A 22,956-nucleotide genomic window follows, 5' to 3' on the forward strand; every position below is an offset into this window, starting at 1 on the left:
AGTCTGACCACATACAAAGTAGGAATGGCGAGAAGCTCTAAATGTAGACTTGCCTTGATCACTGAATTCTATTACAGTGGTGCATTTACTGTGGCCCATGTGTGTGGAGCCATTCTTTTTTATACACAATTCACCTTTAACTGGAAACACTGACATAGCGGGCAAAATTGGTGCAGCTTCAGATTCAACATTCAGGATCATGAGATTAAGCGTGAAATTACCTAATCCATATACTTCATTTTCTAGATCAGTTCCTGTTCCTTTGGGAAGTCCCTTCTTGTCAGGGTAGCAGACTTTGAGTAAAACTAAGTTCAGGTTTCCCCATACCCAGTTGTCTTGATAAACTGCGGAATTCGAATCTTGGGAATTAATTAGACTAAACCATGCTCCACAGGAGCCATTGTGTGTGAACGGGTATGGGAAGAGAGGCAGAATTCCTTTATAGTTCTGATAGGGAGGGAGTCGGCCACATATCCAACAATTTGTAGCATTGCTAACCTGATGGGAATGATGTAACATACTAATAAAAGTGTTATTGCGCAGCGCAAATCTATATGACAACTCATGCGGGGGAAATTCACTAAAAGAATGTTCAGCAGTAACATTATAAATATGTTTAGAAATAGGATAATATATGTGCAACAATATACTTGCAGCTATTATTAAAAGACATAAGAAAAACAAAATTAATAACGTCACTGTGCAATGACTACGCAGTGATTTATAGTACGCATGTTGTTTCATTCGCTTCCTTCGGTGTCTCTCTCTATTCAGGTCTAGGGGATTCATGTCAGGGACAAATTCGCCCGATTCACCTTGGAGAGGACTTAAACAATCAAATTGTCTGACTTGGTAGACCTTAATTTTAGTCTGTATTGTTCTTTGTCATTCAGTTCAACCAAAGGAAGCTTTGAGTCAATCGGTGAAGACACGCAAGGTGTGTAATTTACATCAGAAGGTAGTCCATGAAATTTCTTGATATGACTTGAATGTATCCAGCCTTTTCGACCTTCGATCTTCACGGCTGTCCTCGTTGTTAACAGTACGAGTTGAGGCGATTTCCACCTAGGATCCAGCTGAGACTTCCGGTCAAAGTTCCTCACTAACACCAGGTCCCCTGGAATTATGTCATGGGGTTTCACCTCGGTGTTGTCGGGAAAAGCTGCAGCTACCTGTGAACGACAAGATTGTAGTGCAGACATCAAGGAAGCCAAGTAATCTGTCAGCATGTTACAGTCAATATCAGTTATTTTTCGTGGTATAGGCGTCCCCCACATATTTGGTGGTCTACCAAAGACCACCTCATAAGGGGATAGCCCTGTTCGAGAGTGCGCTACCATTCTCATGTAAAAGAGTGCAACTGGTAAGGCTACTACCCAGTCGACACCTTTCTCTCTACATATTTTGGACAATCTAATTTTCAGAGTTTGATTATGTCGTTCCACGAGACCTGCTGCCTCGGGGTGTCGGACACAGTGAAATCTCCACTGATAGCCTAACAAAAGTGAAACGTGTTTCATTAGTTCGGAGGAGAACGGCTGTCCGTTATCTGAGTAGACAACACGTGGTAAACCGTATCGTGGGAAGAATTCTCGAACCAACTGTTTGGCAGTAGTCGGGGCAGTGTAATCTGAAACCGGGTATGCCTCTGTCCAACGGGAAAGAGCACAGACAACTACGAGAACATATTTGAATCCTCGACATCGTTCCATCGGGATATAATCCATCTGGAGGACTTCAAAAGAGTGATCAGGAGGCTGAAATCCGCCCTGTTCTACGGGAATGCTTTTACCTGGGTTAAACTGACAACAGATCATACAGGTACGGACTTTTTGTTTAGCTGCTGCTCGTAAATGTTTGTTGAACCAAATGTGTTGAATGCTGTCTAGCATAGCTTTTTCTCCTAGGTGCGCTGGACTATGTACAGTGTTAATGATAACTTGGACCATTGAATCAGGAAGGAACCACACAGATTTTTCCTTCGTCATCCATCCTTGATCCGTTTGGGTCCCTCCTAATTCAGTCCATTTCTTTATTTCATCTGGTGTAGCATGTGTCTGTATGTTAATTACGTCAAGAGCGGGATCCTTAACCGTCATGCAATGTGTTGGTGTCGGAACTATTGTCTTTGTCATGTCAGATGTGTGGGTTTGAGCAGTCTGTTTAGCTGTTCTGTCAGCTAAATCATTGCCTTGGGAAATGATATCAGTAACTTTCGTATGAGCTTTACATTTCATAATTGATATTGCAGTGGGTAGATGTATTGCATCTAGTAAGGCATGAATGAGGGGTCCGTGCTGAATGTGGGTACCGTGAGAAGTTAAATAACCTCTCTCTCGCCACAGCACGCCGAAGTCATGTACAACTCCGAATGCATAACGTGAATCAGTATATATGTTGACTTTTTTATTCGTAGCTTGAATACAGGCTTGTGTCAGAGCGACGAGCTCTGCTGCTTGAGCGGACAAGGTATTTATGCGATTTGTTTCAATGACTTCAGTATCTGTTGTGACTGCATACGCGGCCACTAACTCTCCTGTACTTGTTCTCATACATGACCCATCTACATACAACGTCAGGTCTGGATCTGACAATGGGACGTCTGTCAAGTCTTGTCTAGGTTTCGTCGTGATAGTGATAACTTCAATACAATCATGTGCAAGTGGGTCTGTTCCGTTTACTGGTAACAATGTGGCAGGATTCAATGTACTACAACGTCTGATTTCTATATGTGGCTGAAACAATGTTAATTCGTAACCAGTGAGTCGTGCTATAGTCAAGTGTTGTGTCTGTGTGCGGTTCAAGAGAACCTCTACTGCATGTGGTACTTGTACTGTCAATTGGTGTCCTAACACTATGGCATCGCTTTGTCTGATTGCTAAAGCTGTTGCTGCCACTGATTTCAGGCACGCAGGCAGAGCCTGAGCTACGGGATCTAATGTACTAGAAAAATAAGCACACGGTTTGTGTGATCCTGCTTGTTCCTGTGTGAGTACTGACAAAGCAGTACCTTCGCGTTCTGTAACAAAGAGTGTAAAATGTTTATAGTAACATGGTGTTGCTAAAACGGGTGCTTGACATAAAGCTTTCTTTAGGCTTTCAAAAGCTTGTGTATGTTCCTGTGTCCAAGGGAGGACAGTCGATGTGGCTGCCTCCTGTGTTGTCAACTGAATGAGTGGTTTTGCTAGAAATGCATACTGAGGGATCCACTGCCTACAATATGAAGTGAGGCCTATAAAAGCCCGCACCTCCTTTTGTGTCTTGGGTATTGGCATGTTAGCAATTAACTGGATGCGATCTGGTGTAAGCTGCCTTCCCTCCTTGGACAGCGAGTGACCAAGGTAAACAACTCGCTGGACACAGAATTGCAGCTTAGAAGGGGACACCTTATGCCCCTTTTCGGCCAAAAATTGTAAAACCGTCAGTGAGGCTTTTTTCACATTCAGGTTCGCTTCTAGCGGTGATCAGCAGATCATCGACATATTGAAGCAGGGCAGTGTTGACTGGCATGTGTATACTGTCAAGTTCTCGTTTCAGTGCTTGGCTATAGATGCTGGGGCTTTCTGTGAATCCTTGGGGTGCGCGTGTGAATTTAAAGCTTCGTCCATTTAAACTAAATCCGAACAAGTATTGGCTTTCCGGATCTATTGGGACGCTGAAAAAGGCATTCTTGAGATCAATTACAGTAAAGAATGTTGCTTCGGAATCAATAGCTGTCAGTAATGAAGAAATGTCTGGAACTACGGGGTATTGTGGTACAATACATTTATTTAATTCGCGCAGATCAATAACCAATCGATATACTGGCGGGGCCTTTGGATCAGTTCGTTTAAGAATCGGAATTATCGGTGAATTACATACATTGGAGTCTGTTTCCACAACCACTCCTTGGGTAATAAGTTCGTCAATGATTTGCAGTAAAGCCACTACAGCATCTGGTGGTAACTTGTATTGTCGCATTCGTGGTAGTACCACTCCTGCCTTTAGTGTGACTCGATATGGTGTAATGTTCATGCAACCAACATCTGTAGGGCCTTGTGCCCATAAATGTGTGGGTAAAGTCTGCAGTCGGTGATCCATGTCTCGGGACACATAGTGCCCTTTGAAATCACGTAAAAACAATCTTACTCCTTCCGGAGAACAACATATTATAGCTCCTAGAGCTTTCAAAGTTTTTATACCTAACAGGTTTTCTGGGCATGATTTAGTAAGCAATAAATCTGTAGTTCGTGTCAAGGGACCAATCGTAAGGGGAAGAGGCTGTGATACTTCGTTAACGATAGGTTTTCCTGAAAAGCCAAGGGAAATATTCTGTGAGCCTGAGAGGGGTGCCCCTGGAACTTCACTACGTTTTATTGTTGTTCGGCTTGCCCCTGTATCAAGTAAAAATTTTCTATCTTGGCCTAATAGTTCACTGTGTACATAAGGTCCTTCTTGATCTACAGGGACCTCAATAAGGGGTAAGCCAACTTCCCTCTCTAGGCTGTTTCATGAGTATCGTTGATAATCAGGATAGTCATACTGTGCGGTCTGGTACATCTGTCGTGTCGTTGTTTGCGTGGCAGCAATAGGCTGCGGTGGTGGAGCTGGCAGAGACTGTTGCGGAGCTGGCATGGACTGTGCATGCTGCGGAGCTCCTTGTTGGTTCTGATCCTGTCTAAGTGGTCGTGGTCTTTCTTTTGTATTACCTGTGGCGATATTATGTTTTAAAACTGGACAATCGTGTACATAATGGCCTGGCTGTTTACAATAGTTGCATGTCCCTTTTACAGGACCTGTTGAAATACTGGACTGTGTCATACCCTTTTTATGACCGTCAGCTGGAACTGTCTGGGAAACTAGCATTTTCATTTTCGTGTCTTTCATGCGTCTTTGTTCATGTTCTTGTTCCTCTCTAATTCTATTGTGATGGTACTGTAGCATTTGTAACATTTGTGACGGAGTGTTACCTTGCCAGGTACTCTCGAATTTCAATACTCTATTCTTAACTTGGGGCAAAGAATTTTCAACTAACTTTGTCACAAACAGATGTGGATACGATTCGCTGCTTGCTTTTATTCCACTATTTATACCAAAACATTTTTCGAATCGGGCGTAGAAATCACTAGTGTCCTCGTCTGGTTTTTGTTTACAGGCTGAGATTGCACCCCAGTCTTCCTTTTTCGTAGTTAATAAACGTGGCAGTACCTGTACTAGTAAACCTGGTAGTGTTTTGGTCTTTTCCCCAAGCCCTGCACCTGGACCTCGAGCTTTTTCTTCGTTTTCTAATGCTGTCCAATCTATCTTTTGGTCTCCCACCTCCCAATCCTTTTCCTTGAGTTTTTCATAAATGCCCGCAGGCATTAATACCTTCAATATTGTCATAATGTCGGGGTAGGTATATTCTCCCATGAGTAACATGTCTTTAATTTCTCGGTGGAAACCCGCTGGGTCTTTGTCATGACTGGGTACCACCTTCTTCATTTCCAATAGTTCTATTTTAGATATGGGTGTGTATACAAACACACGTTTAAACTGATTGTCCTCTCCTTTTATCGGGTGCACTTCGCGTAAGGGATTCTGTCTATCCATATAATACGTCGTTCTTTCCTTGATGGGCAGTGAGACATGTTCGGGACATACAAAAAGAATGTACTGCTTTCTGGATTCTAGTATTTCTCTAATTAGCTCAGTACCTGAACCTCTCCATTTATTCGTGAGTAATTTAGTCAATATATCAGGTAAGGGACCAGGGTCGGAGTGTTGGCTTTTATATAATATAAGGAGTTGTTGAATCATATAGATACCAGCTAAACGCTGTTCATCTGGGGCGAGGTTCAAAAACGTGTGTGCTAATGTATCATCACTATATTTTCCGGGACTATCAACCCAATGAACGGCTGACCTGGCTAATTCTTGTTCGTCCATAGAATCGAGTATATGATAACCCCTTCGTTCTCGGAGTAATTTATCAGCGGCTTGGAACGAATGTTCGGGGGACCTTATATTTATTATAGGAGTTTGGAAATTTCTGTTATTATCTGGACACACCGGACGTATCGGATCAGTGAAGCATCTAGTATTATTGCAAGATCTTCCTCTACCTACATAGGCCATGGTTTCTAACTGTCCTGTGGGCAGTTCTAATTCTTCCTCGTCTTCGGTTTGTTCAGGTTCGTCTACTGTTAATCTTTCTTCGTGTATTCTTTCTATTTCTTTGCGGATCTTTCGGCACATAGCTACTATACATGATCGTTTATCATGTCTCCCCTCTGATATATTCTGACTCCATGTGGTAAGAATTTGCATTTCTTTCGGATTTACCCCTGGTTGGTCTTGATTTCTGATCACACAATTTATGAGGAAACGTAACAGTTCCCCCTGTATTTCCACTTTTTGGTACTCCATGGCTCTGTTAATACTCTCAGAATCTCGCCCTGACTGAACAAAGTGATATATATTTTCTAAGTGTGTAGTCATTCCTGGTAGCTTCCCTAAATATATTGCAGCTCGTCGGATACGTAATGATGCTAGCATCATTTCGTCCCCTTTTCCGGGCACCGGGTCATATCTACAATCTATTAGAAGTTCCTTGAGCGTGTTGGGAGTTACTAGTTTGGGCGTACGTTGGTGGGCTAATTCTTGAAAGGAAAGTTTATTTACTCTGGGTGGCGTGGAAGAAATGTTTGATGTACCTCCGGTAGCTCCACCTGGGGTGCTGGATGTGAAAGGATTCGTTGAACGTGATATAGCAACTATAGGTGTGGATACAGATGTAAAAGCCGATGTGTTTGCCGGAACTTGTGTCGGAGTTTGCTGTTGCGGAGGTACAGACGGAAGAGGGTCTTGGCGTTGAACCCCCTCTGCAGGCGGTCTATGTGGCGCAGCATTAGCATACTCGGGAGCTGCGTCGTCTAAATAAGAGGAAAGAAAAACATCTTCTGCGGTTCTGGGATGCCCTTTGGGATGTACTTTTATCGGAAACAATGGGGGTGGCCAATCTTTTGGTATCTCCGGAGTAGCCTTAGGTAATCCTTCGGCCAGAAGAGGATACATACCATTCATAAGGGCATTTCGTTGTCTGTCTACTTGTTCTGATTTTACTCGAGTACCTTCTTCAATTAATATATTTTCTCGAACTTTATTTGAATTCTCCTTACTCTTCTCTTCCTGTCTACGTGCTTTTTCTGTACGTCTATACGATTCTTTACGCCATAATTCAATGGCGTCTTTCTGTGATTGTCTAGCTTTCTTTTTCCATAATTCTTCCTCTACTTTCACGATGCAATCTGCATCCCAGGTCCCAGCTGCGGGCCACCTCTGACTTTCTGGTAATTCCTTGGTGTAGTCTACCCATAAATCAAGAAATAATATGGCGTCTAGGCCATGTTTATGATACATGAAGTACCCTGGAGTGTCCCTAGGGGGAATGGGAACAGCTTCTTCGAGTACCCCTTTTCTGGTTTTTATCTGTCTTAATTTCGAAAAGAGCGGCATATTGAAAACTGATCTGATACCTAATTTTGAACACGTTTAATACAACGAAACACAATAATGAACAGTCATTCACACCACAATATGCAGAACGTGTTTAAAACATTTTTAACATTTAACATTTAATGAACAACAATGATGGCCGTTCACTAAGCATAATACTCGATACTAACTAGATAATTCTGACTTCATATACTAGACATACTTGATATACTGCTAAACAGTACAGATACACTGCTGAAACAGTGCAGACCGGACTTGTGTACCCAAACCCGTCTTGACCGGCACAACCTATGTGCACGTCAGAACGCCTCCCCGACAATGGTACTCACCGGGTAGCTCGGAACAGAAGGCCTCGGAACTGAACTGAACTGGACTCGGACCGGACTGGACTCGACTCGATACTTCGGAACTTCGGAACTGGTGGGCCTCTGTATACCTCGGATCTTGCTCTCTCAGCTAGGCTCTGGTCGGGATACTTCGCACTTCTCACCGCCTCGTCTGGGTGTTGATCGCAGCCTCAGTTACCCCCGCTCGGCAGGAGGGAGATACAGGAAATCCTGTGGGTACGCGTTGTTGTCCGTCCAGCTGTGACAGGAGACCGGGCCTGCAACGCACCTCCGGCGCGTGAGATGAGAAAGTGTCCCTGTTCGGGCGCCATATATGTGGTAAATAATTTAATTACCGGAACTTAATTTGATGCGGAAAATCTATAATAATAGCTCAGTAAAATAAGAGGCAGAATCCGTGGTATTAGAGGTTCGGAACGGGCTTTATTCCAAAATCAATTCGAATTGAGGACTCCATATTCCATCACCACGAAGGTTCAGGAAGTGAAGGACCCCACTTTATTGACAAGTAATCATTTTTATACAATAGGCATTACAGTGAAACAGATGCAGGAGGCGTAATAATTGATAACTAAGATAAAACATCCATGCGTAACTAAAGTGGGTGTAACTGGGCGTAACTAAAGAACGTCATCAGATATGATGTCATAAATGGGTGGTTCCATGAAAGAATTTCGCAATGTCAGCAGAAATACTTGGCAGAGATGCGCGCGCAGCAGCATGACGTGTGATTGACGTGCAACTAGGGGGTGAAGGGGACTTGACATTTAGCTCTACATGTGGAGACAGAAGTCTGGGGTTATGTCAACCTAATCCCAAATCATATCTAATATCCTATGTTTAAAGAACTGTGTTATCCAAAAGAAAGGACTCTTAGGATATAATCTTATTCTATACTGACTATACTGACCGTTAGTGCGTGTACAAGCGTCTAAGTGTCTACACTAGATGCGAGGGCAGAAATCTTCCATAGTAATAGGGCTATGAATTACTTGCATGAAGACAGAGAAGCCGGGCCCTTTGCTCGGTAGCTGGGAGAATGTTTACTTAAACTACTAGACAGGAATGTATTGGATAGGGAGCGGAGCAAAGCAGATAATCTTGAAGGTGAAATACAGTTTTTGGCAGGCAACAAGCTGGAGTCAGGCACCGTTAGCCGCGCAGGGAGTAGGACAAAGTTCATGGGTACAGATGCGAGCTCAGACTGGAGCTTTCAGAGGCAGAAGGCAGAAAAGGCTTGATGGCAGAATCAGGGCCTACTCGCCTGAACTGTAAAATGGGATAAATGAACCATATAAAGCCGGTGGCCTTTCATACTTAGGAATAGAATATCCGGCCCATTCATGGCGGATCTGAAAGAGGACATGTTGACGGTGGACGCACATGTGTTTGCGTCTTCATAACTGGAACTGGAGAAAACATACATGTACTCATGGTTTATACATGAAACCGTTGGGGTCCAAGATAGGGGACATAACTGACCATAAAAATCCATATTTCCACAGTATATGCATGAAGTGCTGCAGAGCATATGTGAGAGTACACTCATCTGACATTTCTTACCAATATGTATATATCATAGTCTGCATCTTGTGTTTACTGTGACAGTAAGAGCCATTTCTTTAATGCCTTCCGGAATTGGAGGTGAGTGTCAATACTCTTTATTTGAGCAGCCATTTATTTCCAGAGTTTAGTTGTCAGGACAGAGGAGGTTTCATCATTTCGGCTTTTTGAATGTAGGCAGAGTCTCTAGTGGGCCAAGCCTTGATTGAGAGATCTTGTTTGGCAATACCTCTAGAGTTTTTGTTGAGAGAAGAGTTGCCCAGTCCCATGGATCATCTGGAAAGCTAAACACATTACTTTAAAGTTGATCCTTCTGGCTTTTGGGAACCTTTGTAGGAGCGAGGGCCTGGGTTTGATGTAGATACACATCTGTAGGTTGAGCACCTGTCTGATGACTGCATTTTGAGTTCTATTTAGTTTCTACAGTATTAAAGGGGGAGCTCCAAGATATAGTCCATTGGCGTATTTAAGGTAGGAGAGTAATGTAATCCAATTGTAACTTGGACGTTTGTGGGAACCCTAGGGAAAATTCATAGAGGCACCCCATCAAGTGGAATCTTCATTTGGTCATTTTATTTGCCTGTGGTATAAGGGAAAGAATGGAGAATATAATCATTCTTATGTTCTTCAATTCAAGTGACTATGGAGTTGACACAAGGGGTCCTAGTTCCTGACTTCAAATGATCGAAGTATGATAAATACTCCTGTTATAAAGTTGGAAGAAGCTCTGTGTTTGAGCTGTTGAGCTTGAGATACTTAGTAGCCATCCAGTGCTTAGTGCTTGAAGGTAGTTTCTGGTACATTGCACCAAGACAAGATTCATTTTTTTGCTTTAGAATTATTTCAGTGTCATCAGTATAGTTATAGTAGTTGAGATAAAAGGAGGATATGAGATCTGGTAGTGCACTATGGTGGATGGTGAACAGGAGAGCAATGGTTGAACATTGACGTACACCCGCTGTGTAGTTGAATTAATTAGAGGGAAAGTGAAGTGGTGAACAACCTGTCACCAAGGTAAGATATATTCCTAGAATTTCCAAGTTATGATGTCCCTGGAAGAGTTTAGGGTGGTGTAAACTCTGTCGAAGACCAAGTAAAAGTCAAGCAGAATTATGGCCTCAACTCTATTTGAGTCAATACTTGCTCTGATATCATTCCATATTGCCTCAGTGCCACAACCACAATAAGAGTCATTTAATAAGTCCAACAGGAGTTTACTGTCTTCAATAAATGGCAATTTTTGTTTGAATGTAGATCTTTCAATCAGCTTGCTTAAAAAGAGGATATTCATTATTGGTCGGTAGGGTATAAGCAACTACAGGAACGGTGCCTTGGCCATACAATCTTGGATGTCAGGTAACTTTCACACCTGAACAGAAGCCAACCTCACATCACATATCACTCATCAACTGTACAAGAACAATTCTGACCATACGGGTGACTCTCCTCCATGTACCAAGATCGCAGTTTTTCTTCAGTTCAAGGTAAAAAAAAACGTGCCCATGTGGTTTGAGCAAGCCCTTTCTTTCGAATTGCATATTTAGACATTTGCGCAGCATGTTTGTATCTTACGCACATGCTAAGGAAAATACTCCTTTTTTTAGTAGCCAGTAAAATGTGCCCGGTGATTGACATCCTCATTATGGCAAGGTTGTACCATGGGAATGCAGTGTAGGCATATTTCTACCACAGATGCTATACTACAGCAGATTCAGGATTTGTCTCTGAGTCTCGCTCTAAGTCTGCACAGGTATGATAACATATCAAAGGCTCGCCATAACCTATACAGGCTTCCCAAACAACAGTGTATTAAGATCAAGATTCTCTCTTTGGTGCACTTATAGGGTTGGACCGAAATGTAGTTCTGATATCATCCACCCCTACATTCATGCTCGCCCACTGAGATATGGCTCTCTTGCAGTCTGGGGAAACCACAGACTAGACTTAGAGCCTTTAGAGTTCTAGGTCCATCGCTTTAGAATGTATTTAATTTGAGATCGGAAGCTGAAGAACTACATTGCATTTTAGAGCTACTTAAAACCTGGCTTTTCAACTTATTTTCCTTGTACTGATTTGTCTTCTCTATGCTCTGTTCATTTATGCCATGGGTACTCGTAAACATTTACCCGGGGGCCACAAAGTACTGTCTGTGGCATGCCCGAGGGCCGCACTTATGCCAGCGAGGTGAGAGTCAGGGTAATGAAAGGTAGGCGTTGGGGGATGTGAAGCAGATGCATGGTGTGGACAAAAAACCGAGTCACGTGACTTTTGTCTGCCACCAATGCTTTATTCTCATGCACCAAGAATGAAAGTCAAAGCATTACCTTCTAATGTATAATGTGAGAGGGAAAGATATACTCATCTGATGGTGGCTGATCTGTGAAACCAGACAACCTTTATATATGCCCAGTTAACAGCTTTCTGAATGCTCCTGAACTGTCAAGTGAACAGCTGCCCAGAGCTGCTGGTCACCATGGGGCCGCAATTAAAGGTCAGGAGGGCCGCATGCGGCCCTGTCCATACTTTGAGTATCCCTGATTTATGTTATATGTGTCTGCTGACTAATATAGTTATTTATTTTTTGTTCTAACCATGATGCTGTTGGTCACAGCGTACTTTCTAAAAACTAATAATAAATTAATGAGCATTCAGGGTCTAAGGTATTACCGCCAGGTTTTTCAATAGAGGCTTGTTATGTGTAATGTTTTTTTTTAGTTCTTTTGGGATACTTCCATTCTATTCTGAAAAGAATGGAGTATGACCCTGGCCAGGGTAGCCACAGAGAGCTTTTCATGATTATATCCTTGACTATATGAGCAGGGCTTGGATCCACTGGTAAACCTGATGCATCACATGTCTGTGTTGTGTTGGAGGTCTTCAGTTGCAAGCAGGTTAAGAGAGAATAGTTTTAAGCTAAAATTCTGTCGCTTTTCTCATCATGGTAAATTTCGAGATCATTCATTTTTTTGATGGTGTGTGAAAGAATCCCATAGTTACTGAGAAAGTGTTACTTTCATGCCAATGCATTCTGGATTTTGGAATACATTTAGAAGTCATTTATAATTGTATGTAGTTCTTTTGTTGAAGAGGCTGCTTTTATACAATACGAGTAGTGCTCTTTTTTTCCACTTCCATTGTTCACAGTTGCCTTACACATTCTACAGTGGCATTGAAGAGCTACTCTAAGTCTTCATCCAGAATGTTTTAAATATCCTTTCATTAGATTTTGAACGATTTGACGTCAAGTGTCAGCCAGCCTTATTTCAGTAAGGTTTATTGGCGGCGGCGGGTTATTTTGAGTGCAACAAGATCATCAAAGGCAGTTGCTAGAGCATGATACATTTTTCAACTGCTACCGGTGTGTTTTGATACAGACAGTGGATAGGATGGGGCAGATGGAGGTGAAAACCAGTTTCCTCCAGGATGTGACAGGTGTACGATAGTTAGGGAAATTACTTATTTTTACTGATGATGAAGTGGAGTACTGAAATTAAATGGTCGTTCCAGATAAATGAATAGGATGCAGTTTCTAAAATCCCATTGGGCGGAGAAAATATTGTAAAAAGTGAGTGTGTTGCTGCATGGGTGGGCCCTTAGAAAATTAATTGATTCAAGGTTAGAGAGAAGGCATTTTCTTGATATGCTATAGGCATGTCTAACCACATGTAAATCTCTAATTATGCAGCGGTTAAAATGTTTTAACAGTATCAAACCAATGAAGTCTAGTCCAGGAAGGGGTTCAATGAAAGCTGGGTTGTACTGTGGTACTCGATAGATCCAGAGGAATGTACAAGTAATTGTTGACGATGGAGAGTATTGGATGAAAAATGACACACATACAGGGGGCATGGATGTCCTCTAATCGTTCGGTTTGAAGAGCTGCTCTGTGAACAGTGGCAAGTCTGCCTCTGGTCTTTCTTTCTGAAAATTCATTTGGCATACCCTATATCCAGCAGGCATGGTTTTATGTAGAATGAGCGATGCTGGTGCTTCATCGGTTATCCAGGTTTCTGTCACAAAAATGTGGTCTGCATTGGACTCCTTAATTAGTTCCCGGATATTGAAATTATTTTTATTAATTGAGCTCGCATTTAGTAGTTTCCAAGAGAGGAAGTAGTGGGACTCGAGAGGTTGATAAGAGAGTAAAGTGAATTTAGAAGGCGGTTTAGACTGAGGACTCAAAGGTAAGGAATTCCCAGATCAAATTCAAACAGTCTTTGAAATAATTTTACAGGATTAGGGAAGGAGGAGCAGAGAGTGCAGAAAGAGTGGAGTTGGGGGACAAATAACATACTAGTGTGTAAGTTGTTGGGGATGGAAAGGATACAGGAGAATTAAGAAATGATGTGGAGTTAGTTGGAGAACAGAGTGAGGAGGAAGGTGTGGATGTGAGAAAATACATTTATTTAAAGAGATGGGCAGCAAGAGTGCTAGTAATGTTTAATTTAGTGTGGCTGAGTGGGGTTGTGAGTACAAGAGGGAAACCACAGTCCATCTCCAAATAACCGTTCAAAAACTAATAATAACCCTCAATCATCCATGCAATTCCCACTACCAGAAAAGAAAATCTTTAAGTCAGCATAACCCTTCTTACTATGTAAAAAGGGTCCTCTACTATACTACTTCACCTAGAGAAATTTAATAATGTTATTCTACACAAATGCTCACCCTTCACTCTATGATCTTCTCCACTAATTGCAAACATCCCAATTAAAACTCACCCATTCCCCACTCACGCCCTATAACAGACCCAAAGCATCACTCCTAAATAAGCTTTATCAGAACATACATTACGCAAGCCACGGCTATAACCCCGTGCCCTCCCACTACTCATAGCTCCAAATAAGCCTGCATTGACCCACAGTGCATCAAAAATAACCAATACTCAGAACCTCCCACCTGCCAGCTTACCCCCATCCCTACAATACGCGCTACTCTTCCATCCAGGTTTCATACACATTAAGCCACCACAGAGCAACTCACACCTACAAGTGCAACTCCAGTCCTCCATATTAGGACAATTACCCACATCAATGACAATCCCAAAACAGCTTCAAGAATCAAATAGAACAACATACATCTTTAATTATCTCCTCCTTTTCTTTTCAACCAAGCTACTACTTGTTCCTTCCTAAATTCAAACCACCAATTATATCTCAACCCCTACACCTTACATCGCCATATCAATCAACATGTCACACACCGTCTACACTCTGGTAGTGAATGGGTATTTGTGTAGAGATGCTACAGGAGGAGAGGTGTGGTGTAATCTGTGAGAATGCAACAGTACATCAGCCTATGGAGAAGGCAGTATAGTTTTAAGGGATGCTGTAGAAGTGGTGGAGTATACTCAATAGGGATACTACAGAGGACTGGTGTGGTGCAGTTTGTGGATGCTACAGGAATATTGGTGTAAATGAAGTGTACTTTGTGACTTTCATGAGAATGTTGCAGGAGTATAGTAAATGGCATGGTAGTGCAGTGCTGTCTGTATTGATGGTGGTGTAGCTGTGTCATCTGGGGATCTTATTCAAGTGCAGCCTGTGAGGATGCTGCAGAGGTGCAACATAGGGGGTGATAAAATAGCATTGTCTGTGGGCATTGTGGTGAAGTGAAATTATGGGATGTTGCAGGAGTGGTGCAGACCACTCGGTCTGGGTTGTGGTGGAGTTGAGTCTGAGGATGCTGCAGGAGTGTAGTCTATGTATTTGTAGTGCTGCACATTATCTGGGGATGACTTCAGAGGTAAATAGATAACTGCACTTAACACCTCTCTTGCTTTACTATAGCGCTGTCTTCAGGACATCATGGATGGCTACTTCCCATCAGAGCTGCAGGCCCGCTTCCCTGACGGAATTCCATTTCAGGTAAGATAACCGCGCTTACTCGTACGCCACAAAGCCCAGGTGCCCATCTTTGACCAGTCAACCTTCATAAACCGTGTCATCCCTCTTTCTTCCACCAGCCTACACCTGCCACCATCCTCTCCACTTACTGTCATTATAAACCATTTTTTCTATCTCACATGGATCCCTAAAGCCATTGCTCCAGTCTCTCCTTGGCATCCTTTCACCCACCACAAGACCATACCTACACCTCTCACCAGACGTCCTACACTCTTCAAAGGTCCTGGCATCCTCCTCTAACCAGCCTCTAACTCCCACCCTCATCCCCAAGCCTTGACCTTAATTTCTCAGCGGCTTACCACTGCCATATCAGTAACATGGCCTCTCATCTCGCCTACCACCATTCACCCAACTACCAACCCTGCCTTTTCAATGCCACATGCCTTATTTGGCCTTCCTAAAATCTTGCTCTCACTTTCCCACCAGTCTCTTATCATCATTGTCAAGACCACCTACATTTTCCACATCTCGCATGCTTTCCACCATACCCTGTCCCTCAAACCTCATGCTTGGACTTCATACATTTACTTATATAATGGGTGAAAGTGATATACAAGTCCCAGAATCATTAACCTTGTTTTAAAAGCCAGCATTGGCTTTTAAAACATTGGCATTGGGCCCGTTGACGGCTGTGTTATCTCCATGCTTGCTGTGACTCCTGTCACTTGCCCATCCACTGCCTCTCACGTGCGTCCTACTAGTTACCTGTGCTACTTCTTACTTGCCTCCTACCATTCCCTGCTCTGACTCTACCTCTTTCTTGTGTCCAACCATCTTCACCTGGGCCCTGTCACGCCTTTCTCCAACTTTCTGTCCTGTCCTCCATCTTCCACCTCTCTGTCATCTACCACCCTCCTCTGTGTAGCACTCCTTGTCTAGGGTGAGTGCTTGAGACTGTGGCACTAAGCTGAGGGCTCTGGCAGGCAGGATGTGGGTGGAAGCAGGAACTTCTGAGTGAGTCTTGAATCTGTCAGTTACAGAAACACAGGAGGAAGTGGCTGCATCTGCAAAGATTCTTGAATTCTCCAGTATTAAATCTTTCATAGATTCACATGCTTGTATCTTTCCTGTTGTCATGGTGGGAGTCTCGCGGTAGTTAGAAAAGTAGTACCATAGAAGTACATTTGAAACCACCAAAGGGAAAGGAAAATGTTTACATTCGTCAGCATCTTTATGTGGTTCCAAACTTTGACCGATCAGAGACTAGCCCTAGACTGCAACTCCCCAGCAGAGCCACCAGACCTCAAATTTCTAACCACACAGCGTGTGTAAGGGAGTCACCCTGAGCTCTGCTCAGTTTGTCAGTGAGTGAACGTGTGACCCTGCTAGAATTCACCTCAAGGTACTGTCTTTCTACCTTCTTTACTTCACAAATGTCAGAGGGTTCTAAGAAGAGGCTTTTTAGACCCTGCAGATCTTGTGGGAAGGCAAGGCTCTTTTCTGAAGATCCCCACAAGGACTGTGACTGTGTTATACCTGTCAGCCCTTTGGCAGTTCCCTCCTCATTTTAATTTTTTTTTCCCTCTCCCTCCTAATTTTTTTTTTCTGTCCACTAACATCTTTTTGGGTGCTGATGTAGAGGCTCTGGGCGCCTCATCCTCAAACCTGAGGGAGAGGCGCAAGGTGCTTCACTGAAGAGACAGATAGTGGAAGGGTAGAGTTACAAAATGGTGGTTCCAACTGTCACCTCAGCACCTGGGCCATGACTGCCATGAGAGGTTTCGGAACCTTCTGGGCCCCTCTGGCCAGTCAGGCCCCAGGTGATAAATAGAGGTGACAGGCGGGCGGCCATTTTAGGATAGAGTGCACTGCGTGGTAATCAGGAGTAAGGTGCCTGTGTGAGGAGGTGGTTGTGCTTGTAAGGAAACTGACAGGTCTAAGGGTCTGCACAGATTTCCAAACCTGATGACATCACCCCTAACCTTGTGACCGGTCCCTGAACGCCGTCGGAGATCTGGTGGAACAGCGTTATCCTGGGGTTTCACCGGTTGCCAGAATCCTTGAAGGAGGTCCAGGATCACTGTCTGTAACCAGCCCCCCTCCCTCATCCCTTCTTGGCCGTAGGTGTGGAATTCGACTGGCTGTGGCGATTACCCCTCATCCCTAGCTGAAGAGGTGCTGTCCACCCCCAGGAAATAAGAGAGCTCTGGAATCCAAACAAGCTGCACCGGAGAATTCCTGGCACCCTTAATTTGGGCCCCCCCCTATCTCTCTCCACGAGTCCCTACCTGAAACGATCACCGCCGCCACCCAGAGATCAGAGGGTTCCTGTTGTCCTCTGGAGGTGGCTCGCTGCTGGCGAGAGCTTTGTGGAAAGGCTTCATGGAGGGGGCTGGTGAGCAGGCGGCGCCGCTGTCCGGGTGAGGAGAATCGTCTGAAGGAAGAGAGGGACGTGACAGGCTTGGAGGCCGTCGTCCTCGTATCACGTGAGAGGGGCCGAAGCGCCGCCCCTCCCTGTTGCCGGTAGCCGAGGAAGGCCGCGCCCCCGCAAGACACGCTGTTTCCTGAGGCGGCGGCCGTATCCTGCAACAGAAACCGGGTCAACCCGAGTCTGCCCGGCTGGCCAAGTCCGCGGGGAAGAGAGGCCCGCGGCTGTGGGGAGCGTCAGTGTAAGGCAGACAACAACGGAGGGGACCCTCCCGAAGGGTAATCTTTGGGGGAAGCGCTTCGGTGGGGGTGTCTAGCTCTTCGCCCTCCTACCCGGTGACAAGATTTCCTTTCTGGCGCTGTGAGTCCAGGCACACCCGATGACACAGTCATTCAGCTCCGGTTCATGCTGAACCTCTCGTCAGAAGACCACCGTGATAACACAGTAAGCGGGGCATAAGAAGGAGGGGGAGAGAGCCCCCGGAGGGCACCAGAGAGTACGCAGTTGCGGGCACGCATTGTCTTGTTGTACCCTAGTGACAGTCCCTGAGGAACCCAAGTTCTAGACTAATAGTGCGGGTAAATTGACTTAATTATACACGAGACTGACATCCGGGGGATACAGATCTCCAGCATAGTGTTGAGAAGAGCAGTCTCCACACCAGTAACCGCCTGAGTTCAAGTACAATGTTAAAATGTAATGGCTTATTTGCTAGGTAGTAAGTAGACTACATGTAGACTGTTTAGAGGTAACCAATTAATTGCCAGCAGCAGTGAATATCCAACTTAGCACCTAAAAGGAAGAGATTGATTAGTGTTGACAGTATAAGAGTCAGGAAGTATAGCCGGGAGGGAAACCCTCTGACCGAATGATTCCGGTGGGACTAAATGCTCTCCTGAAATTGTAGAAATTATAAATGTGGTTCGGAGCACTCCCTGTAGGAATTTAACATAGGTCTTCTGTCTCGAGGCGGGAGGAGAAGCTCAGAGGGTGTTTAAGTAACTGCTGTACAAAAAGTAACGTTGGAATGGTATTGTCAATTTTAATGCAAATGTAATGTTTTACTCTGTTATGTGAAACTGAGTAACCCCGTTAAAGAAGGAAAGTTGAAGACTTCTAGTAAACTTTAAAATTTAATCGGTGTAGTGTCCTTTTTAAGTGGTGTTGCGCTAGGTTGTGAGCTGGATGTGATGCAAGCACGAAATGCCATGTTGAGATGAAAGCCTATTGACCGGAGCCAAGCTACCTATAGGACGTTAGGTCCAACAGCAAGGCTCTTTTCTGAAGATCCCCACAAGGACTGTCTTTATTGTCTTTACCCCAAACATATAGCCAAATCTTGTAAATTCTGCAGAACCTTTTCATCCAAACTCTAAAGGATAGAGAGGCCAGATTAGTATTATGGCTCCAGAAGAAAAAATCTAAACCGGACTCTGGATCGCATGTTGAAGAGAGTCCTGGGCCATCCTCAGCTGAGAGGAAGTGTAAAAATGAGGGCTCTACCTCATTAAAGGCTGATTCTGAGAGATTGAAGGCAGAAACATCCTCCACTGCTGATAAAACAGCCCTTAAGCAAACAGATTTGGGCCTGAAGAAATTCTCTACTGCTTCTCTGCCTGCCACACCTCTAAAACAGGCTTTGTCGATGAAAAAAGCACCGTTGACAGACCCGGCGTCGAGGACTTCTACCAAATCCCCGACTTCTGTGGCGCAGACTGCATCGTCGACGGCTGTGGTGACGGCATCGTCGACAAATACGATGACGACGATTTCCTCGTCAACGGTATTGTCGGCAGCTCCGACAAACACTACGTCGGCGATTATGTCTACGACTCTGTCGATGGGAACACCTAGATGACGGCATCTATGGCCCCGTACACAGGCACTCCGTCGACGATAGTGTTTAAGTCACCTTCTCTGCCAATATCGATGACGGATCACAGTTTGTCCCAAAGTCTCCAGGTTTGACATCTTTATCCAAGATATCTCCTTTGCCTCCCTCCCACCTTCTGGATACGGAGGAATCAGGGGACGAAAGTCTGTTTGGTCCCGCTTACAGCCCCTCACAGCTCAGAGTTAAATGCCAGGACACTGATGAGGAGGAGGAGACACGGGGGCAGGACACGTCAGAGTATATGGACGGGGATTACTCCTTCACAGGTCAGTCTCTGGCCCAACGATACGACTCTTTCCAAGAGCACTATCTATATGAAGCTTACGAAGAGCGTCAGGAGGTTCGAAGAGATTCCATGCAGGTGCCAATCTCCATGGTCACTGACCTTAGGCACATGCTCAATGACTATTACAAAAGATTTCTGGACTCTCACGCTCAGGTTCCGTTAACGCCCGGTGGTCAGGGTATTCAAATTACTCCGCCACCAGAGTGGTTACTCCACCACCTGTTGCGCAGGTAGAGAGAAAGGCTCCTCGATGCATTACAATTCAAGATGATTACAACGAGAGTGAAGCAGACTATCAGCCCGAGGAGGGTCAGCTCATTCAGGATCCGGACCTAGTTGGTCAGGAATGGGATGATTATGTAGCTCCATCTTCGCTGTCGCCTTTCCCTCCTCCAGCCACTTCCCCTCGGGGGGGATATTTGGGGCTTCCATGAATTACTAGAAAGAGCCTCTAGAAGATGCGATTTGCCTTTGCCTGTGGTACAAACAGTATGCTTTCTTTATGATATTAAGCATACAGCTAAAAAATTGGTTTGATCCAAACCTATTGTGGATTAAATTTGAAGTGAAGGTTTGAAGATTATGAAGAATCCAACCTCAGTTCCGGCTGTATTGCCGAGGATGGAGAGAAAATATAAAGCACCTGAATCTGCTTGGCGGTGTTTAATTGGTCATCTTCGTCCTGATTCGGTAATAATGCAAGCTGCGCAGCGCCGCTCCAGGAATCCGCAATATCCTTGCTTGGTGCCTCCAGACAGGGAAGGTATGCGGCTTGACGGAATCGGCAGATGGTACACCAATATGGCCGCTACTTCTATCAAGGCCTCTAATGCTTTAGCGATTTTGGGGAGGTACGACTATCAGTTATGGTCAGATCTTGTTCCTCTTCTCAAACACCTTCCCAAAGATAAAAGGTAAGAAGTGAAAGATCTCCTGCAGGAAGGTGCTGGGGCTTCTTCGGAGGTGATTGACTCAGCAATGGATTTATCTTGGATTGCTTTCAGACAAATTGCAGGTGTCACTGTTCTTCGTAGACAGGGCTGGATTAGGGCAACGTCCTTCCGCCCCGAAGTTCAATCAAAGGTTTTGGACATGCCCTTCGATGGGGGAAATCTGTTTTGGAAGCACGAAGATGAAGAGCTACAGGGTATCAAAAAGGATACTGAAACCGTACGTTCCTTAAGCACGTTGCAACAAAGGTGTTTTCAGTCCTTTCGTGGCGGTAGAGGACGAGGTCAGTTCCAACAAAGATCGTCCTATCAGTCTTACAGATTCCAGCCATATACCCAACAAAGTTACAGACCACAATATGGAGGACAGCAACAACAGCAGTTTTGTACTTCCAATGTGTCGTAGAATCAGCAATCAGCTAGATGCAAGCTTGCAGGACGAGGAAAATCACAGGATTCCTCTAGACGACAGTGGCGTTTGTCTCCCGCCAGCCACCTCACTTTGTCTTCAGCCTCTGCAGTCCCATCAGCTCTCTCCATTTCTAAGCCAATGGCAAGCAATTACAAATGACAAATAGGCACTGGACATCATCCAATGGGGCCACACCCTAGAATTTGCCCACAAGCCTCCTCGAAATCCGCCCCAAAGAGAATGCATCATCATCATCTTCTCTTGTTATAGCAAGAAATCTCAACCTTGCTAAAGAAAGGGTCGACAGAAAAGGTGCCTTTCAGCCAACACGGGTAGTGCTTTTTTTCCATTTTCTTCCTCATAGGGAAAAATGCGGGAAATTGAGACAGGTCATGGACCTCAGACAGCTGAACAAATACATCAAGAAACAATCATTCAGAATGTTGTCCCTACAAGAGATTCTCTTAATTAATAAACAAGGGAGATTTTCTAGTGTCCTTCGATCTCTTGGATGCATATTTTCACATCACCATTCATGCGAAGCATCGGCAATTTCTGAGGTTCGAGGTTGCTGGGGATCACTACCAGTTCAAGCTTCTGCCCTTCGGACTTCGCTCAGCTCCCAGAGTTTTCAAAAAATGTATGGCTACGGTAGCGGCTTTTCTGAGAAGGCAGGGACATCCGGTTTACCCCTACCTGGACGATTGGCTGGTGAAAGGGACCACGTTCCACTCTACCAGAAAATCTACATGGGTTTGTCAAAGGCTATTCAAGTCTCTAGGATTGGAACTCAACGTAGAGAAGTCTCACTTGATTCCAAGCCAGAAGCGTATTTTTCTCAGGGCATTACTGAACACCAAGTCAATGAAGGCGTTTCCCACTTCAGAACGGAAGCTCAAAATAAGGCGCTTAGCAACCCGCCTATGCGCAAGAGAGTCCACTTATGTAAGAGTGTTCAAGTCTTTACTGGGGCTGCTGTCATCATTCATCCCGTTGATTCCAAATTGTCAGCTGCACATGAGGCCTCTCCAAGAGCAGTCTGACATGCAGTGGATTCAGGCGCACGGCTCATTCGAGGACATCATCTCTCTCAGACATTGAAGCAGGCTCTGTCATGGTGGGAGAAGGAAGGCAATATCTCTCCAGGCCTCTCGTTTTAAGCAACACAGCTTTGTTTCATTATGACCACGGATGCCTCAATGGATGGTTGGGGAGCGCATTTCCAGTAATTGACAAATCCACGGAAAATGGTCCGTTCAAGAAACGCTATTGCACAGCAATCTCTTGGAATTGAGGGCAGTTTTTCTGGGACTGCAGGCATTCCTCCCAAGAATCCAGGGATCCTCTGTTCTGGTAAGAACAGACAATACCACAACAGTGTTCTAAAAAGCCAAGCAAGGGTGCACCAGGTCTCTCACATTGTCAGAACAGGCCCAGGAAATTTGGAAGTGGCTAATTCAGCACAAAATAACGTTGCAAATAGAGCATGTTTCGGGCGTGGACAACGATTGGGCGGATTCTCTAAGCTGAACCAATTCCAAATGTCACAAATGGGAGTTAGACTGGGAGCAGCTGCAACAAGTCTTCAAACTGTGGGGTACTCCAAAACTGGATCTCTTCGCGACAGCAAGCAACAAGAAATGCGAAAGGCTCGCCGGCAGGTATCCTCAGGCAAACTCTTGGGGGAACGCTCTGCAGATGCAATGGACGGGGATGTTCGCCTACGCTTTCCCGCCGTTTCCTCTCATCACAAG

At 44.6% G+C, this 22,956-nt stretch overlaps 1 protein-coding gene across 3 annotated transcripts in view; it reads left to right on the forward strand.

Annotated features, from left to right (window-relative positions):
• Positions 1–22,956, forward strand: part of UBXN11 (UBX domain protein 11) — a 422,469-nt gene that overhangs the window by 285,005 nt on the left and 114,508 nt on the right. For all 3 annotated transcript variants that reach the window (XM_085647748.1, XM_085647749.1, XM_085647750.1), the window contains one exon: positions 15,176–15,253. In XM_085647748.1, the coding sequence (XP_085503874.1) occupies positions 15,176–15,253 (78 nt within the window). The remainder of the gene's footprint in view (positions 1–15,175; positions 15,254–22,956) is intronic.

This window comes from Triturus cristatus, chromosome 3_2 (assembly GCF_964204655.1).
Source record: "Triturus cristatus chromosome 3_2, aTriCri1.1, whole genome shotgun sequence".
Classification (NCBI taxonomy): Eukaryota; Metazoa; Chordata; class Amphibia; order Caudata; family Salamandridae; genus Triturus; species Triturus cristatus.